General features: G+C 40.7%; 1 protein-coding gene across 1 annotated transcript in view; it reads left to right on the top strand.

The window, feature by feature from the left end:
* PPP2R2C (protein phosphatase 2 regulatory subunit Bgamma) overlaps window positions 1–19,163 on the top strand; it is a 288,278-nt gene extending 269,115 nt beyond the window's left edge. The window contains 2 exon segments of the mRNA XM_084625989.1: window positions 1,093–1,184; window positions 16,335–19,163. Of these exon segments, the coding sequence (XP_084482115.1) occupies window positions 1,093–1,184; window positions 16,335–16,626 (384 nt within the window). The 3' untranslated portion in view covers window positions 16,627–19,163.
* Window positions 19,164–19,390: the final 227 nt, after the last annotated feature.

Here is a 19,390-nt window from a genome sequence, read left to right as displayed (position 1 = left end):
TCACTGTACAGTACAGTGCAGCTGTAGCAAACAGTTCTAGTTTTAATAATGCTTGAGTGAACTAGCTAGACAGAGCAGTGAAACTGGTATTAAAGTATCTTGTTGGAGAAGATTCTAGGCCTTCGACCAGTGGAGGATGCTGAAAACGCCACAGTCAAGAGAGCCAAATTTATCTCTGACATAAACAGACATAGTTTCCATGAACTTCAGTGGAAGGGGTACCTTCTTACGCCAGGACTAAATTTGGTCCTTATGCTACATTGCATTGATATAGTACTTCCTCAGAAGTCATCTATACAACATTCATATTGGAGGGAGGTGTTGGATTATTAGGCCTTGTGCATGCAGGAATTCTCTGGCTTCTTATTTCAATGTGGGGGTGAAGAACATCATATAGAAGAAAAAAATTGAATTAATTAAAGGACTGATGCAATGCACATGAGTTATGTCCTCTATGATAAACTCACACTCCATAGAGGTATGCAGCCTAAAACAAGGTCGTCTGTGAATCTTACTTTCAAACCATGCAAGACAAGAACTCATGGTTTGTTTTCAGATCTCAGACATCATCACTGATATGAAGTAGCTATGAGCGGGAGAGAATTCTGGGTACTAGTCTATGTAAATAAGACACCACTATACTATACTTTATTTCTGAATTGCTGTATAATGTAATACCGCAGATTATAGCTTTTATAAATGGAGCAGGGACCTCTCTCTGAACCCTATATTGTAAGTGAAAGTCTATATAGATCTTGGATTATTATTATTTATTAAGTTAGACGATTCATTCTCTCATTAGCACATCTGGAATCAGGCTAGAGTTCAGAAATTCACACTAACAGGAATCAACCATGTTTGAGAAAGGTAATCTACAGTATGCTCAAAAGAGCATGGTCTAGCCAAAGCTTTCCTGCTCCATTAGTTCTATAGCACTCTTTTAATTGAACTACAGAAGAGCACAGATCTCTTGTTTAAGAGATAGAAGTACTCTCTATCTTTGTAAAATCTACCAACCTGTAAGAACAATAGTATAGAACATTTCTAAAATAATGATTTGTAAAAACTGCACTGTCTTTTTCGGTTAAACAGGTCCATGATTACCTTAGGAGCAAGCTGTGTTCCCTTTATGAAAATGACTGCATCTTTGACAAGTTTGAATGTGCATGGAATGGATCAGACAGGTAACCCATCCTTATGTTCATCACTATTTTAATTTCACCAAGGGGCTGCCAAAGGATGGAGTATAACAATAAATCATCTGTGACTTGGGGTTATTGTACATATCAAGTTACATTTCTCCATATCAGTGTCCAGTCTGTTATTACTGTTGCACCTTTTCACCCCCTCAGCCAGAATTTAAGAATCCGCAAAAAGAAAAGGGCGACTTGTGGCACCTTAGAGACTAACAAATTTATTTGAGCATAAGCTTTCATGAGCTACAGCTCACTTCATTGGATGCATTCAGTCTAAATGAATGCATCCGATGAAGCGAGCTGTAGCTCACGGAAGCTTATGCTCAGTGCATCCGATGAAGTGAGCTGTAGCTCACAAAAGCTTATATTCAAATAAATTTGTTAATCTCAAAGGTGCCACAAGTCCTCCTTTGCTTTTGCGGATACAGACTAACACGGCTGCTACTCTGAAATTTAAGAATCATTATTCTCTGCACTCAGCCACTGGGAGAAAATCAAATTCCACTCATTTCCACCAAAAGCACCAAAATGGGCTGAAAAAATCAAAAGAAAACTGTTTTCACAAACACCTTCATGGGAGGGGGGGGGTTGCTAAGGAAACTCATGCTCGGGCAAGTTAACAAAGTAGCTTCCTTTTAAATCCAATCTAGCAGCTGAAAATAAGGAGGGAGGAAGAGCCAGTGCCATGTGACCAGTCACAGCTTTGCAGACCACTGGTCACCGTTTGTGAAACATTCTTCTAATGTCATGTAATTTTTTTGTGTGGAGGAACTATAGATATGGGACCAAATTCTATTCATTTGTTTCTTAGACTTTAGCTTCATTCTGGTAGAACAGAGCAGGATTTGTCCATAACGTTATAACTTATCTCTATATTATGATATGCCAAGTTAATATAATTAATACCACTGCCTCCTTCATAACAACAAGGATAAGATTACCTTTTCTAAGAACCAACTAGCTGTCAGATACTGCCCTCACTCCTTGCACAGCATTCCCGTTGACATGAATGGAGGGTCCTTGTGAGGACTGTGTAGCGTATGTGACCCATAATATTCACCACCCATATAAGCGAAATCCATCCCCTCATACATCTAAAAATGGGTCCGATTTTCTATCTCATACACACATAGAGATACAAAATAATGCTTTAGAATGTTGTTAGCTACATTCTTTTCTTTGAACTATAGTTGCCTTTGCTCAGTTCCTATTTTACTCCAGGGAGAGAGGCTCTCTCTTTACTAAGGTGCTACAACCTTCCACCATATTCTTCATCCAGAGAAACTATATTCCTCTGTAATCTCTGACCTGGAACTGCCCTACTGAGTTGATGGTTCCTTCTCTAGCTATAAAGTACCTTTCTTTAGCCCAATAGGTGCGCAGATGTTCCACAATTCCACAGATATACCGACCCACAATTCATAGAATTCCCCAGAGTGTCATGGAAATTAGAAACAGGAAAGACTTACTGGGTCATCCTGTTAATGTAAAAACATTCCCTATAGCATATTCCCAAGTACTTCATCCAGCCTAGTTTTAAATTACTCAGTCAACTGAAGTTGCAAGACCATTGCCTTTGGGATATTCTACCTGAGCTTAATTTATTTTATCCTGGGAACTGGCTCTGTTTCAGCATTGCGTAAATTCTTCTATTTTATGGACTACCAGCCAGTGACCACATTGGGGTAAAATTGTCCACAGTGTCTTGTGACACCCTGGGAGTAGGCTCTCTTGTGCCAGGGCTAACCAGTCCTAGAGAAGACTGCTGGTGGTGGGCATGACTCAAGATGTTTGAAAATTAGGATTGGCTCAGCTTTGGATAAGCATCCAGAGTTTTGGGTGCTTCTCTGAATCTCTTGAACCTGCAGAGAAGAGATAGAAACATCAGAACAAGAGGCTTTCTCATGAGAGTCCCAGTACTACTTGCTTCCAGTCAGGGGATGGAAAGATCACCTAAATAGCCTTTTGTGGGGAATATTGACACTTATCCCAGCCAGAACCTGGGAGTGCAGAACTGCAAAAAAGTGTGGGTATGGGCAGGAGAGGGGAGTTAATCAGACATTTCAAAACCATCACAAAGCTTCAGGAGTTTCCTAATATCTTCAAAACCATTTCATCCATCCTTAAATGGGAGCTCTAAGACATTATGCTTGTAGGCAGCCATGCATTTGCACTCTCAGGTACTTCCTTCAGTAGATGCTCTCATCCTCAAAGTATCTGGATAGCTATATGTTAATAATACAAGAATTATTCAATATTGGGTTTAAAATGAGAGTAATTGTTTCAGTCTAATCCTCACTTGACAGATCAGAAAGATCAACATAGCATGAAATCAACTGAGCCTCATTAAGTGGGAGCATTCCATTTTTAAAGGCTTAATTTCTCACACTGTTTATATGTGGGAGGATAGTTAATCTTGCACAATTCTGAATCCATCACTAAACACTGCTTATTCAAATGGATGGGATACCCGGCATGATCTTAAGAAACCAGCGAGCACAACTTTTGGTCAGTCATTTGACAAAAGACAACATTCATTTTATTTTATTTAGTTTAGTTTTTCTTTTCTAAACTTAGAACACTTCCTCTTAACAGTCTGAACGAGAATTAAATACATCACTGCCAATTTTCATCATTAGTGTGACACTTGCATTGACACTCCTGAACAAGGAGATGTGATCTTGCTCATATAAGTGGCAATTATTTTGTTGTTTCAGTGCACAAATATGGATTCTGTACCAGTGTTTTTTAAGGAAGAGTTCCTATCTTTCTAAAAATACTCATTAAGATAGATGGTCTGATAAGTTAAAATATATATTTTAAATACAGCTTTTTGCAGAAGGTAAGACAGGCCTATTAGCACTTGGGAATTTTATGGGGAGTCCCATAACGATATTTGTGTTAATAAAAATAATTACAAACATAAGGATGGCATTTTCTTTAAAAATGCTAATCTAGTTTTAGGGTATTCAACAGGTTACGTGGCACATTAGAAACATATATGGTTGCATTTAAAAATTAAAATCATGATTATATATGAAAGTTGTCATCTTTTTATTTAGTTTTTGTTGCCATTAAGGACTTAATTCAGGATCACAATGAGTCCCATTGTTGAGGCTGTTTACAAAAAAATCAATGTACACAAGCTCTGATTAAAACGTGATTGATGCTCAGTAACTCCAATGAACAGGAACTAATACAATCAGACAAATCCAATCGCATTTGCCGAAGGACACATTAATCATTATATACTTGGGCAAGAACAGCAGTTGCAGGAGGTAAAGAGGGGGTCTTAAAAATAATGCAACCAGCCGAGCACATATTATGTTAGTTGACTGTGTTAGAATAAACACATGCCATGTATAGTGTGTATATATATATATGTATGCTTACATGACTTCAGAACATGCAAGCTTTACTGTATATAGCTGTTTTATTTAAAGATTTGAGAGTGCAAGTGAATAGAAGAATTAACTAATAACATGTAAAACAGTGTCCCCTTCCCATCGCCAACCTTGGAATGCAAATATGCACACATTGTTATTTCAGGTTTTATCTCAAATGTCCTGGAATTAACAGCAGTTGAACAGGTTATCTGTGAATTACAGTGTTGAATTTCTGTTTCACCTGACCTCCTCCTGTACATTCTAGATGATATTAAGAACTACGTACATTAATACCATTTTAAAAAAATTAAAAAGTAATTGCTTGGAGGGAAGCCTTCAAAGGAGTATTTCCACTACCATGGTGGTGAGGGCCATACAAGTAGATAAATAAAATCACATACAACTATCAAAGAGTCCTATGTCTTCATCCAGTTAGCTTCTTGAGTCTACTCTAAATCTGCGTAAGTGGCAAGTTCCAGTGGACTAAACCACTAATTTACTTATGACAGCTCTAATAAAGATTTGGTTTTGTACACTTGTCTACCCCAATCTTGTATGATGCAGTGTTGGGTTGATAGCAAAATCCACATTTAAAATGTAGAAGACATCATTCAACAGATCAAGACAAAAGTTGGCATCTCAAATTTTACTTCTGAGGAGATTGGGAGTCCCTTGTTTCTCATTCCCAGTCCCATCCAGACCAGTTATATGTGTGTCCCATAGCTCCTGAGCCTATTATCCAAGCTTGTCCATCAGCAAAGATGCTAAGATTCCCCACCGATGCACCATCTACTTTATAGTCATGAAACCTTCTGTCTCAAGCCAGTCAGTTCCCGACCACCACCGAACCATGTTGTATGGTTCCCAGGTGAAGACTGGCTGCCCTGAGAAATACGCATAATTGCGTGTATGGGGATTGGGAAACTCAGTGCAGTAGATCTTCTCCCTCCTTTTCCCTAAGAAAACTGCATAATTTGCTCCCAAGCAACAGAAAGTCACTGGCCTTTCCTTTGAAAAGACCAGCTTGCCATGATGGCAGCATCCATACCCTCTTCTTGCTGAGCACCTGAAAAGTCTAGATTGCCATTACACATGGTAAAATATGCAGGAGCAGCCATGTAGGAAGAAAATCTGTAAGAACCCCCTCACCTCCACACTGGCTTGGACCCCATTAACAGAATCCATTGGCTGAAGGTTGAAGCTAGACAAATTCAGACTGGAAGTACGGCACAGATTTTTAACTGTGAGGGTAATTAAACATTGGTCAATATGTCAAGGGTTGTGGTAGAGTCTGACCATTATCAAGACTGGTTGTTTTTCTAAAAAGATGTACTCCAGGAATTATGTGAGAGTTCTATGGAAGATGTTATACAGGAGCTCAGACTATATGATCACAATGGTCCCTTCTGGCCTTGGAATCTACGCATCTCCTTCGCAATCACATACTAGGGTGATGAGGTGGTCTGGCAACAGTGAGCACCAGGGTGGGCACTGCAGAAAAGATAATATAGAACCAAGGTGTATCTTTTGTGCCTGCAGTCCAGAGGAGAGAGAGGGTAATCCAGCCATCCCAGCACTATTCCCCTAACTCTGCCTAGACTTTGCCCTTTCCCCTGGTGCAGATGCTTCCAGGTGGTCCAGATTTGTGTGAGAGGAGAAAAACAGTGCCATGGAGGGGGAATCATCCAACACACCATACACTGCAGGAAATAGGAAAGCCATATCTGGAAAGCACCCTCCATGTGTGAATTTAGGGGCAGGCATGTGAGTGACGGGGATGTGGGCAGTTGTGCCAATGGTTAGAGCATGTATCACAAGAGTCAGAGCCGATGATCAGAACTGGGTTATCTGGAGTGAGGCAATGCAGGAGTAGGGATGGATCCAAGGCAGGCGTGGTGTTGGATCTGATGCTGGATACAAGCAGCCATGGGTGCCTGCTTTGAACAGCTGCTGAGCAACTGCTGCTGGGCTCAAAGGATGGTCTGCTGACTCTTCCACCCAATCAGGCAGCCCACTACAGGCTGGCTGTGCTTGTTAGGTTGCCTGGCTTCCAGACTGGCTCCGTTGCAGGCCCTGATTTTTGAAAGTAAGGCCTGGTGTCTCAGGATACGTTTAATGGAGTGTTCACAATAATTCTAGGACATGAATGATCTCTACCAGTTCCCAAGACTGCTCACCTCAACCACAGCCTTCCCAGTTCCCCAGGTACTGGAGCCTTCCCCAACTCAGTGAGAGTTGAGGCGTTAATGTACCAAGTATTCCTCCTGTCCATGTTATGTTATGGTAGGGGACAGTGAATTGGCGTGATTTGGGTATGGGTTCTTGGTGCAGGGTGTTCAGAGTTGGATGTGAATGATGAGGTGGCTCTTCAGAGACTTGTGCAGCTGTAAACTGAGGCCAGTGGCTTTACCCATTCTGTAATGTCCAGGCATTGGTTGTCTAGTTGGGTGGCTGGGCAGCTCAATTTAAGGTTCTGGGCAGAGAGCCACACCTTTTCCCCTATGGCCAGATTTGAGGTAACCTGATGGTCTGGGTCTGCATGGTGCTTATAGGCCTGTTTGGCAGACTGCAAGTGTTCCTTGATCTCCCAGTGTATCTGGTGTAGGTGGGAAGGTAAATGCAGGGGGGCCGGTACTGGGGAACTCACATGCAAAGCTGGGTGGAAGCAGGGGTTAAAGGCATAGTTTGCAAAGAATGGGCTATGTTGGATTGAGGCATGGATTGTGTTGTCATATGCAAATTTGGCATAGCACAGAAGGCATAGCACATCCTTGTGGTAGCTCAAAAAGCAGCACAGATTCTGCTCCAAGAGTTGATTTACTCTCTCTGTTGCCCATTAGTCTACGAAGAGGTGAGGGACTCGACACCAAGGAGGCTGAGAAATTCCCACCAGAACTGGGAGATGAACTGGAACTCTGGTCTGATACAATGCCTGATGGTAACTTGTGATAGTGGAAGGCATTTTCAAAGAAGATCTGAGCCATCTTCTAAGCAGTAGGAATAATATGGTATGGGATGAAGTGTTGGCATCTTTCTTAGGAGGTCAACAACAACCACAATTACCAAGTATCCGGGGGATGTGGCATTTCTACAATGAAGTCCACTGTGATAGTAGACCAAGGCTGAGGAGTCGTGTGCAGAGGCCTATATTCATGCCAATTCATAAGCACAGAAACTAGGTCTCTATGTAAGATAAGAGGGGAAGTCTGCCAATCAGTTATTTTATTCAGCAGCAATTAGATTCAGACCGAAGGGAAAGGAGAGAAAGGAAATTAGAAACATTTGAGAGGAAGGAGGAGGGAAAAAAGGAAACTCCTAGTGGAAGAGGCAGTGCCAGGACTTGCCAGGCCTGAGCCCTGGCACCTCTAGGCTTGGCAGTTCATAGCCCGGGCACTTCTGGACTTGCTGCATCAGTGAATGAATGTAAAAAAATTGCTTGAGACCCAGCCCCTCTTCCATTACAAATTAAGCATTGGGAAAAGGCAAGAGGCAGGCTGTGAGAGCAGGTAAGGACTTCATGGGCAGATGGTAAGCAAGAGTGGCCAGACAACTGAAGGGGAAGAAGGGGAGACCCAAGATGGAGGAACAGGGCAGAGCAGAAAAGGGACATGAGGGGAAACCAGTTGAGAAGTAATAACAGAACATGGTGGGGGAAAGGAGGGACATTAGGGAATAGCAAACAACAGGAAAGAGTACAAAGAAAGAGAGGGAAAGGTAGGGGAAAAAGGGGCAGTTATTTTAATAGAGAGTGAAGCAGGGGGAAAAAGAGAAAAACAATGAAAAAAAGAAGGAACAAAACCTAACTGCAAATAGGGACAAAGAATGAAAGTGGGAGATTGGGGGAAGAGATGGAAATAGAGAATAGAATGGGGGCAAGAAAAGAAGGAAGCAGGAAAACAAAAGGAGGAAAACAAACACAAGTACACATGGTAGATAATTCACTTGAGTTCCTACATTGTATTATATTTTCCTTCTTGCAAAGGGACGCTAAAGAGGGAAGATCTGGCTGACAGCATTCCAAAAGTGGAGGAACCTTCTGGCCAAGTGTGACCCTGGGAAGGGCAAAGTATTAGTGTTTTAATGTTTCCAGTTTGGGCAGGAGGAGAGACAAGGTAGCTGAATGGGTTTGTCTCCCTTTAGTTTCTAGAATGTTCTATGTTGCAGTGCTAATACAGACTAAGAAATGCCTGGCTTTGTCTACAGTAGTCGATCATTGTGCCATGCCTAGAGAACACAGTGTTTCAGTAACACTGGTAATGCAGCACTTAAACAGAGTAAACCAGGTGGAACAATTAACCGCAGTTTTTGCTCAGAGCACACACATACGAAAAATTAACTAGCATGAACGCTAATTGCAAGAATGTTGTCAATATGCTGGTTATAGCACTGCTGTGCAGAACAAAACTGTTTAAAACTATGAATATAGGAAGAGCTGTGTAGCTTGAAAGCTTGTCTCACCAGCAGAAGGTGGTCCAATAAAAGATGTTACCTCATCCACTTTGTCTCTCTAAGAATATAGAGGACACTTTTGTAAAGTGAGCTATATAGATAGATACACACACACACGCACACACGTGTTTCCCCTCTCACCTCATATGGCTGCCAGGTATAATATGCAAAAAGAAAAGGAGTACTTGTGGCACCTTAGAGACTAACCAATTTATTTGAGCACAAGCTTTTGTGAGCTACAGCTCACTTCATCGGATGCATTCAGTGGAAAATACAGTGGGGAGATTTATATACACAGAGAACATGAAACAATGGGTGTTACCATACACACTGTAACAAGAGTGATCAGGTAAGGTGAGCTATTACCAGCAGGAGAGGAAAAAAACCTTTTGTGGTGATAATCAAGGTGGGCTATTTCCAGCAGTTGACAAGAATGTGTGAGGAAATTTGTTAGTCTCTAAGGTGCCACAAGTACACCTTTTCTTTTTGCGGATACAGACTAACACGGCTGCTACTCTGAAACCTGTCATTATGCAAGGTATAATATGGAATCTATTTCACCTCCCTATCACATACACACTATTTCATCATGTTGTCATCATATGATATAGAATTGTGTTTCTGAACAAGAATAATAGAAACGTTAAGGTTGGCTCCCTCTTTTCGTATTATTGTAAACAGCAGGTAAGGTTATAATTCATCTCTGTCTGTGACCTTCAACAAGAATGGCCCCTTTTCATTGCATAATGCTATTTTTACAGTGCCATTAAATGGCAGAAATGAGGGCCAGCATGAACAGTAATCATCTGCATACAAAGCAATAGGGATGCTTATATTAAAAAATGGCACTGTCTCTAAATGAGCCAGCCAAAGAAAATAGACTTTTTTTAACATGTGAAAGTTCAAGAAATAACAAATCAAATGGACTGCAGAGGCAGCTTTGTGGCATACAAAACATTACTGGAAAACAAGAGGATTTTTGACCATGACTGAGAGCAGTTCAGCTGGCACATTGCCTGTGTGAAAATTGCTCCCCATGCTATTTTTGGATTCATCTGGAGGGAGGGTTTTTATTCCCGAGGGAAATGTGTTCCAGACATGTACAGCTCTGCAGTCCATGATGCCCCATCATTACAAACCAGTTTCAAAATTTTGCTCAGGGGAAGAAGCCACAGTTAGCATATAAGACCGTTAGAATGAAAGACTGTGTGTTAGCACAGAGATATGAAATACCCTTTTTTATTTCATGTTGTGACTAGCCATTACAGCAGGAGTCTTAATGACAAGACATGGTGATTTGGAAGGAGCGCAATGTCAGATTTACTGCTGCTGATTCACTTTCTGAAACAAACCTAATCTTGCTCAATACGCTTATGGGGCTCCTTGGATACAGTTTATAAAGCTATTCACATGAGCATCTTTTATTTTACTATTAGTTTATTGCATAAAGGTGAGATTGTGCCTGACCCTTACATGGGTGAGAGTGGGGAGGTGGAGGAGAGGAGAAGAACCCTGGCCCCATACGGCAGCTGGCTACAGCTGCTGTTCCTGCACGCTCTTGAGTTTAGAGACTTTCCTGTAAGGGTGGCTGTAGCTGTGAAAGGGAAGAGCTTTGCCGCCCCCTCCCTCCCCCCCGGCCTTAGCCAGCAGAACTGGATGGCTCTGGAAGGGGAATGCATGTTGCACCCTCTGAAGGGTGGAGCAAGTCACATTCCCAGTTCGTCTGGGAACTCTAGGAAGCACCGTGACAACCCATCCAAATCTGTATGCAAGTTATTGCTGAGTACAGTGGTTGCTGTGTCCTATACAGTCCCTACACTACCAATATCTGACTCATTGCTGCTTTCTTCAGCAGATCAGGATATCTACTCTATGAAAAGGGCTACATAAAATAAAATCCTATTGTGTCAAATTCTAGGCTATCATCAGCTACGTTGAATGAGGACATAGCTGGCAATATTGCTAATGATTCCTGATGCAGAATATAGCTTGCCTGAGTTTCTTCAGCTTCTCTGTATTGTTTCTGAAGTGAAGATGGTGAGCTAGGCAACTATGACTCAGTAGACATGATGCAAAGTCATTTAGTTGCACAGTTCCTAATTATTTTTTAGTGTATTATTTGTATTACATAGCAACTAATGGCCCCAATGGAGATAAAGGCCACATTGTACTAGGCGCTGTATGTATAGTAAAACACTGTCCCTTCATCAAAGAGCTTATAATTGATGTGGCCAATGCAGACAAAGAAAACAAAGAGGTGAAGTGACTTACATACAGTCACTTGCCCTGCAGGTCTGGGGCAGAGCTGGGAATAGGCCCTAAGACTCCTGATTCCCAGTCCAATAGACTATGGTGTATCCTCAAAAACAAAATGCAACAGAAAAATAGTGTAACCAACTGTACATAGTGACACAATGCCAAAACACAATAACTTTTATTCATTTTCTGGAATGGGGCACATGAAATATACTCTGCTGGATTGCATTAAAAAGACTTGGAGCGCCAACAATGAGCTTGGAACTGTACAGGCAGGAGACATAGGGTATAGGACTAACAAGAAGGAAATGGGGGTGAGGGGCATCAGTTCAACATTTTTGTTGTCTGTACAAAATGTAAGGAGTATGGGGAATAAATAGGATGAACAGCAAGTATTAGTTCATAAATTAAATTATGACTTAATTGAGATCACAGAGATTTTGTGGGAGAAGTCTTATGACTGGAATATTGATATAGAGGGGTACAGCATGTTCAGGAAGGAGAAGCGGGATTAAAAAGGGAGGAAGTGTTGCATTATACATAAAGAATATATACACTTATTCTGAGGTCCAGAAGGAGGTGAGAAGCAGAGCAGCTGAAAGTCTCTGGGTAAAAATAAAAGGAGTAAAAATTGGGGTGATGTTGTGGTAGGGGGTCTACTATAGACTATCAAATCAGGAAGAGGAGGTGCAGGATGAGGCATTTCTAGAACAAAAAACAGAAATATCCAAAACACAAGACATGGTAATACTTGTGGATTTTAACTACCCAAACATCTATTGGAAGAGAATTACAGCATAACACAGTATTGTGTCGGACAACTTTTTGTTTCAGAAAGTAGATTAAGTAACCCTGCAAACAGTAATTTTAGACTTGATGCTGACCAATGGGGAGGAATTGGTTGTGAATCTGAAGGTGGAAGACAATTTGGGTGAAAGTGATCATTAAATGATCAATTTCATGATTCTAAGGAAAAGAAGGAGTGAGAGCAGCAGCAGGAAAATGGGCTTCAAAAAAGCAGACTTTAATAAACTCAGAGAACTGCTAGGTAAGGTTCCATGAAAAGAAAATCAAAGAGAAAAAGTAATTCAGGAGAGCTGGCAGTATCTGAAAGAGACATTAGTAAAGGCAAAACTTCAGACTATCCCCATATGAAGGAAAGATAAGACTAATCGAAAGAGGCAAGTATGGCGCCACCAGGAACTCTTCAAAATGTGGAAACATGGACGAATTGCGAAGGAGGAGGACAAAAGAATAGCACAAGCTTGTAGGGACAAAATTAGAAAGGCCAAGGCACAAAATGAGTTACACCTAATGAGGGACATAAAAGGTAATAAGAAGAGGTTCTTTAATACATGAGGAAGCAAGAGAAAGGCAACGGAAAATGTAGGTCCTTTATTTAGCAGGGAAGAAGAGATAATAACTGATGGTATCAAGAAGGCTGCTTCAGTCATCACTAAAAAGGTTAATGGAGACCAGATACTCAAAACAATTAATGTAAACAAAAAGGGAGAAGGAATGCAAGCTAAAATAGGGGAAGATCAGGTTAAAGGCTATTTAGATAAGTTGGATGTATTCAGGTCAGCAGAGCCTAATGAATGGTCATCATAAGGTACTTGCTGAAGCAATCTTGGACCCATTAGCTGTTATCTTTGAGAACTCATGGAGGATGGATGCGGTCCCAGCGGACTGGAGAAGGCCAAACATAGTACCTATCTTCAAAAAGGGGAACAAGGAGGATACCAGGGAATTATTGACCAGTCAGCTTAACTTCAATACCTAGAAAGATAGTGGAACAAATTATTAAACCATCGATTTGTAAGCACTTAGAGGATCATAGAATTATAAGGAGTAGTCAGCATGGATTTGGCAAGAACAAGTCATGCTAAACGATCCTAATTTCCTTCTTTGACAGTATTACCGGCCTGTTGTATTGTGGGAGAGCAGCAGATGTACTATAGCTTGATTATAGTAAGGCTTTTGACACAGTCCCACATGACAGTCTCAGAAGCAATTCAAGAAGTGTGGGTTAGATTCAATCAGTTGTGCACCCACAATTTAAAGACCATACTCAAAGAGTAGTTATCAATGGTTTGCTGTCAAACTGGAAGGATGTATTTCATGATGTCCTGTAGGGGGTCAGTCCTGGGTCCGGTTCTATTCAATATTTTCATTTGTGATGTGGATGATAGAGTGGTGCACATCCTTATAAAATTTGCAGATGCTACAAAGCTGGGAGATGTAGCAAGCACTTTGGAGGCCAGGAATAGAATTCAAAAATGCCCTCAAGTCATTGTCTGAATTCAACAAGATGAAATTCAATAAAGCAAAGCGCAAAGTATTTCACTTAGGTAGGAAAAGTCAAATGCCCAACTACAAAATGGGGAATAACTGGGTAGGTGTCAGTAGTGCTGAAAAGGATGTGGGGTTATAGTGAATCACAAATTGTGTATGAGTCACCGATGTGATGCAGTTGTGAAACAGGCAGATATTCTGGGGTGTATTAACAGGAGTGTTGTATATAACACAAGGGAGGTAATTGTCCCGCCCTACTTGGCATTGGTCAGGCCTCATCTGGAGTCCAGTTTTGTGCAACACACTTTAGGAAAGTGTGGAAGAGAGGCAACGGAGTCCACAGAAGAGCAGCAAAACTGAAAAAAGTTTTAGAAAACCTGACCTATGAGGCCAGATTAAAAAAAACTGGGCCTGGTCAGTCTTGCGAAAGGAAGACCATGATTGGGAATGTGACGTGTGGTTGTTCACGTCCACTGAAGGTAGGACAAGAAGTAATGGGCTTAATCTGCAGCATGGGAGATTTAGGTTAGATATTAGGAAAAACTTTCCAACCAGAAGGACAGTTAAGCTCTGAAATAGGCTCCCAACAGAGGTTGTGTAGTCTTCATCATTGGCAGTTTTTAAGAACAGGCTAGACAAACACCTGTCAGGGATGGGCTAGGTTTACTTGGTCCTGCCTCAATGCAAGGGGCTAGACTTGATGACTTCTCAAGCTCCCGTCCAGCCCTACATTTCTATGATTCTATAGCTCCTCCTTTAAAGACCATATGAGCTTTGGGTGACATTTTTCCCTAGTGCAGAGAGCCAATGGGATGCTCTCCACACCACTGAAACCCTACATTGGGGCTGCAGTGTGTGTGTGTGTGTGGGGGGGGGGGGATTATAACTGTTGAGCTTTGCAGCAAGGTCTCCACACCCTGGCCACTGCTTGGGAGTATCTGCATTGGCCCGCAATAGGTCAGTGTTAGTGGGGGGTTATAGGCAAGGCCATAGGATCCATGACCATGTGGATCTAGTGACCCAAAGACCCACTGACTTCAGTGGAGCCAGACTATCACCCCTTGCGATGGAGGATTTTGGAGCAGGACACAATCACTGTTTCAGACTATGGGCTGGTATTAGGGGTCTGCTTATGTTTGGGGAGAAGATAAATTCCATCCCTCTTTCTCCAGCCCCTGCAGATAATCTTGCAAAAAAGCATGACTACTTAGGCTTTGTGCAGAGGGATGGAAGGACTGAGAGGGTACATGTCTCCTTTTGTGATTGTGTAGTAGATCAAATACAGTCACATCAAGTTTATTAGTAAACATCTTTTTATTAAAAGTATTTGGGGATAAATGGTCTCATAGCGCTTGTTTCTCTAAACTTATTAACAGTGTCCAAAGCAGGGACTGCTGCCCTGGAGGTGGGGATGGGTAAAATAGGACCTAACCAGGGTCACCCCTTCTCCCCTTTCACACCTCCCCTGGATTTAGAATGTGGAGGGGGGACCCCACACATACTCTGGGGACACTAGGGACCCAGTTGGAGCCTCCCCTCAACCACCCTACGTGAGCTGCAGAGAGGAGCCAGCCAGAGACTCCACCTGGTAGAAGCAGGAGCAGACCAAGCAGGCACCTTTGGACATCTAGTCAAAGCTCTGGAATGTTCTCTGACGTCCCTGTGCCCTGCACTGATTCGCTGTTTGCTCCAACCCCCGTCCCTTCTCACAGCCTCTTCACCTCAGGTTCATACCTGACTACCCTCTCCTCTCCTGCCCTGTTCCTCTCACCCCTCTCTTCTTTTCTTTCCATTTAGCTGATCCTGTCCTAAGTAAATCCACCCCCACCCCCAAAAAATTGTGGCACTAACTTGACATTTGCTACCATCACATTGTTCACGCTGTACGTGTGTTCTACCCTTCCACCAGCCTGTTTCTGGCTTGTCTATTTAAACAATATTGTATCATTGTTTTCTTGTACTCCCCCGTTTATCTGTATTCATCTATTTTCTCTCATCTTATACTTAGATTGTAAGCTCTTTGGGGCAGAGCCTGTCTTTTTGTTCTGTGTTTGTACAGTGCCTAGCACAATGGGCCCTGGTCCATGACCGGGGCTTGTAGGTGCTATGATGATACAAATAATAAATAATAATAATTTAAGGCTGTAAGGAAATGAATTTCACGTACAGAATTCACAGATGCAATGAATTTGACCTGATCGTAGTAACTCCTCAAACTTCTTTCTTGGCAACATTCATTTAAAGAAATGTGAAAGTATACAGTGCTGTCAACTCTTGCTATTCTATAGCAAGTCATGCAATATCTGCTGTTTTTCTTAAAGAAAGCTCTTGGAGTCATGAGCTTACATTTCATTCAAATAAAAGTTTTATAATTATGGAGAAAACTTGAAAATTTGAACCTTAAAGGCCCAAGAATTAGAATGCAAATAAAAAGAAACCAAGAATTATTATTTTAAAATTTCATTTTTAATCAATCTAATGATTTGGGGGTTCTGACTCATGATTTTTGAACACTTGGGATTAACAATATTGAAGCAACCTTACAGTCTATTAAATGCCATGAGATAATGAGAGACCATGTAAACTCAAAAGTCCATATATATTAAACTGCACAGTAACACAAGTTTCTGAACTCCATAGAGTTCAATTACATGGCAGGGAAAAGTAATTGTACTGTACCGATCCACTCCTGTTCATGGCAGAGTTAGTGCATTCTGCTATTTATTCTTGCTTTTGTTTTCTCTTTCTTCAGTGTTATTATGACAGGTGCATATAACAACTTCTTTCGAATGTTTGATCGAAACACCAAGCGGGATGTTACCTTGGAGGCATCCCGGGAGAGCAGTAAGCCACGAGCCATTCTAAAACCTCGCCGAGTCTGCGTAGGGGGCAAGCGAAGGAAGGATGACATCAGTGTCGACAGTTTGGACTTTACTAAGAAGATCTTGCACACAGCCTGGCACCCAACTGAGAACATAATTGCTATAGCAGCGACAAACAATCTGTACATATTTCAGGATAAAGTGAACTCAGAAATGCACTAGACCTATCCATATCTTTCTGTATTTATAAACCAGCCTTTTGAGAGTTGTAGAAGGACATGATCTTCACAAAAGCATGGTCATTGTGGTGGAATTTGTAGATTCCCTCCCTTCACCCCTCAGTCTGTATCATGGTTGGTGGCAACCAACTGTTTTAAATCACTGCAACTGTATAATTGTCTCAGTAAAAAGGCACTACTGTGAAGTCAGTACTGTGGTCTATGTCCGTTTTTTAAACAATCAGGGGTATTCATTTCAGGACTGATCCTGTGAGGTGCTGAGTACCCTAAGCTCCAGTTGACTCTTGAAGGGACAATGCTTCACAGGACCAGCATCCTGCTGTGCGGCATTCTTTCACAGGCTGCAGTGTTTACCACATTATTAGAGCTTTTCACATTGGTCCCTTGATTTTTTGCAAGAATGCTTTCCGGGCTTTCAAAGACAAGTAGACTTATTTATGAGTGTAGGACTAGCTATGTCCCCCGCACATTGCTGCATACAGAAGGAAGGCCCTAGACAGTTAGTAAGATGGAAGCAAAAGAAATTCTTCTGTTTATTAACAAGTGACAAGTTGTCCCTATTTCCCTTATGACATTCCCCGTCCCTAGCATTGAGCCCTCATTATGGAGTTTCACAAACACGTTTACAATTTTTTACTTCTGCTATAAATCCTGACTTTGTATTTCAACTTTCTGAGTCAAAAAATGAAGAGTGCTGTCGATAATCTCAGCTACCTTAGTTTAAAAAGGCAACTTGTTCTGCAGGTACATTTCCAATCACACTGTGGAATGTGACAATACAAATTACAGTGGGTGCCATTTAAAAACTCAGGATTTGCCACTCCAAGGTGACTATTCAATACATATAAAGATACACTGGTTAATGCATATACACATGTGCTATTACAATTTTGAGATTGGATTTTTCAGAAACCCTCAAGTGTTGTCCTAACTCTGCTTCACTGAAGTCAAACATTGAGTTAAGTCAGTGCTAATCCCTTTTGAAAATCCCACAGGTGATGTTTACTGCATCACACTTATTACTTTAAACTTGGTATTTGCAGAATCTCCAGGAAATACAGGTTTAACTACTATGAATGGTAACTCAAGAGTTTAGCATGGCTCAGTGAATTTTAAAATGACTGTAAAATGACAGGATGACTCCTGGTTGAAACGGAAAACTAAAATTCTACTTAAATTGGTTTATACCGTTCTTTCTTCAATTGAACTTCAATGTAAATGGAAGATATTTCCTTTAGGAAGTGTATAGAAATGGTGTACCATTTTGGAAATGCTTTTTAATCTAGGAAATCTTTCCGCATGACTAATAAAATCTATGGAAAATTATTACCCCAAATGATTTCTTCTCAACTCATGAGTAAAGGAGTGTAACTGACTCAGATGCCTTGGCTGATCTGCTATTGTTAAAAATCCCTCACTTTGAAAAGGTTCTTTAACAACCTTACCCCATTCTTCACTGACTTTTTGGAGAATGAACTAATAAATGAACCTGCATGCTTTTATATTATGATTTTGGGGGGAAAATCTACTTCCAAGGTTTACAAAAAAAGGTAACAACTTTTTATATGAAGTCTTGACATGACACATGAACTATGTATGTTTAAAATTTTTTAGATTGATACTGTCTATTCCATGTGTAGAAGCACAAACACATGTGCATCAGTTTCCAGCCATAACTATACACATACAGTATGAAATATGTAGGTTAATTTTAAAGGGAATGAGGAATGTTTGTTTATAAAATACTGTACACGCTAGAAGACATGAGCAGTATTATATGTACATATTTATTCTAATTAAAGTTAACAATCAAATTTTTTCTTGTAAAAAGGTTTAAGAATGTGGTAAATTGTATAGAAATCTTGTTAATGCCAAACTACTGCTTCAAGGATGTCATACACTTTCTTTGACTTTTGGCCACCTCCATTAACCTTTGTAGCCCAAAAATGCTAACAGCTCATACTGGCATTTACTGCTAGAAGTACTGTACCACATATTTAGCTTCTCACATCCTCAAGTAAGAGTCAATATGTAACTTATTATAAAGCAGATCTTAATACCACAGTTATACTATTTTTATTTCAAGTACTGTATTCTGTTTCAGGTTTGGGTACCAAAAAGATCTTGTTAAAATAACTAACTAATAAAATACATTTTTGGAGCTTTACAAAATTATTGATTTCCAGACCAAAATGATATGATGTGATTACTGAGGAAAATATGGAAATTCTTTTAAAGACCAGTATCACATTCATGACTCTGACGTCACTGCTATGATTCAGTTTCCTGGTCTTCTTGACTGTAAGAAAGTTGACATCGTCATTGTGAAACTTTTAAAACTTTTTTTCGTTTTGGTTTGAGCTTTCAGTGGTGTAGAGTAAATGATGGTAAAGTTGGTAAATCAGATTGTTTGGAAAGCTGTTGTTCATGGCTGCATCCTTTGTGTTGCACAAATTAGCTAACTGTTGTTGAATAAAAATATAAATATGTTAATACCAGCTTTTTCAATAAAATGACTATAAAAACTGCATAAACAAATGACTCTGAGCTGTACCTTATTTTTAAGCTAGGTGTTAGGCATGTAGGTGCTTTGGAAAATCCCACTGGGTACCTAGCCACATCTTTCAAGTGCTTAAACACGTTTAAAAATCAGGCCTTTAAGAGCCTAAATCCTAAATAAGACTAAGGATATGTTGACACAGCAACAAAAACAACAACAAAAATGCAGCAGAGCGTCTCAGAGCCCA

The sequence above is a fragment of the Lepidochelys olivacea genome (genome assembly GCF_965140295.1).
Source record: "Lepidochelys olivacea isolate rLepOli2 genome assembly, chromosome: 4".
Classification (NCBI taxonomy): domain Eukaryota; kingdom Metazoa; phylum Chordata; order Testudines; family Cheloniidae; genus Lepidochelys; species Lepidochelys olivacea.
This window is presented reverse-complemented; position numbering and strand designations above follow the sequence as displayed.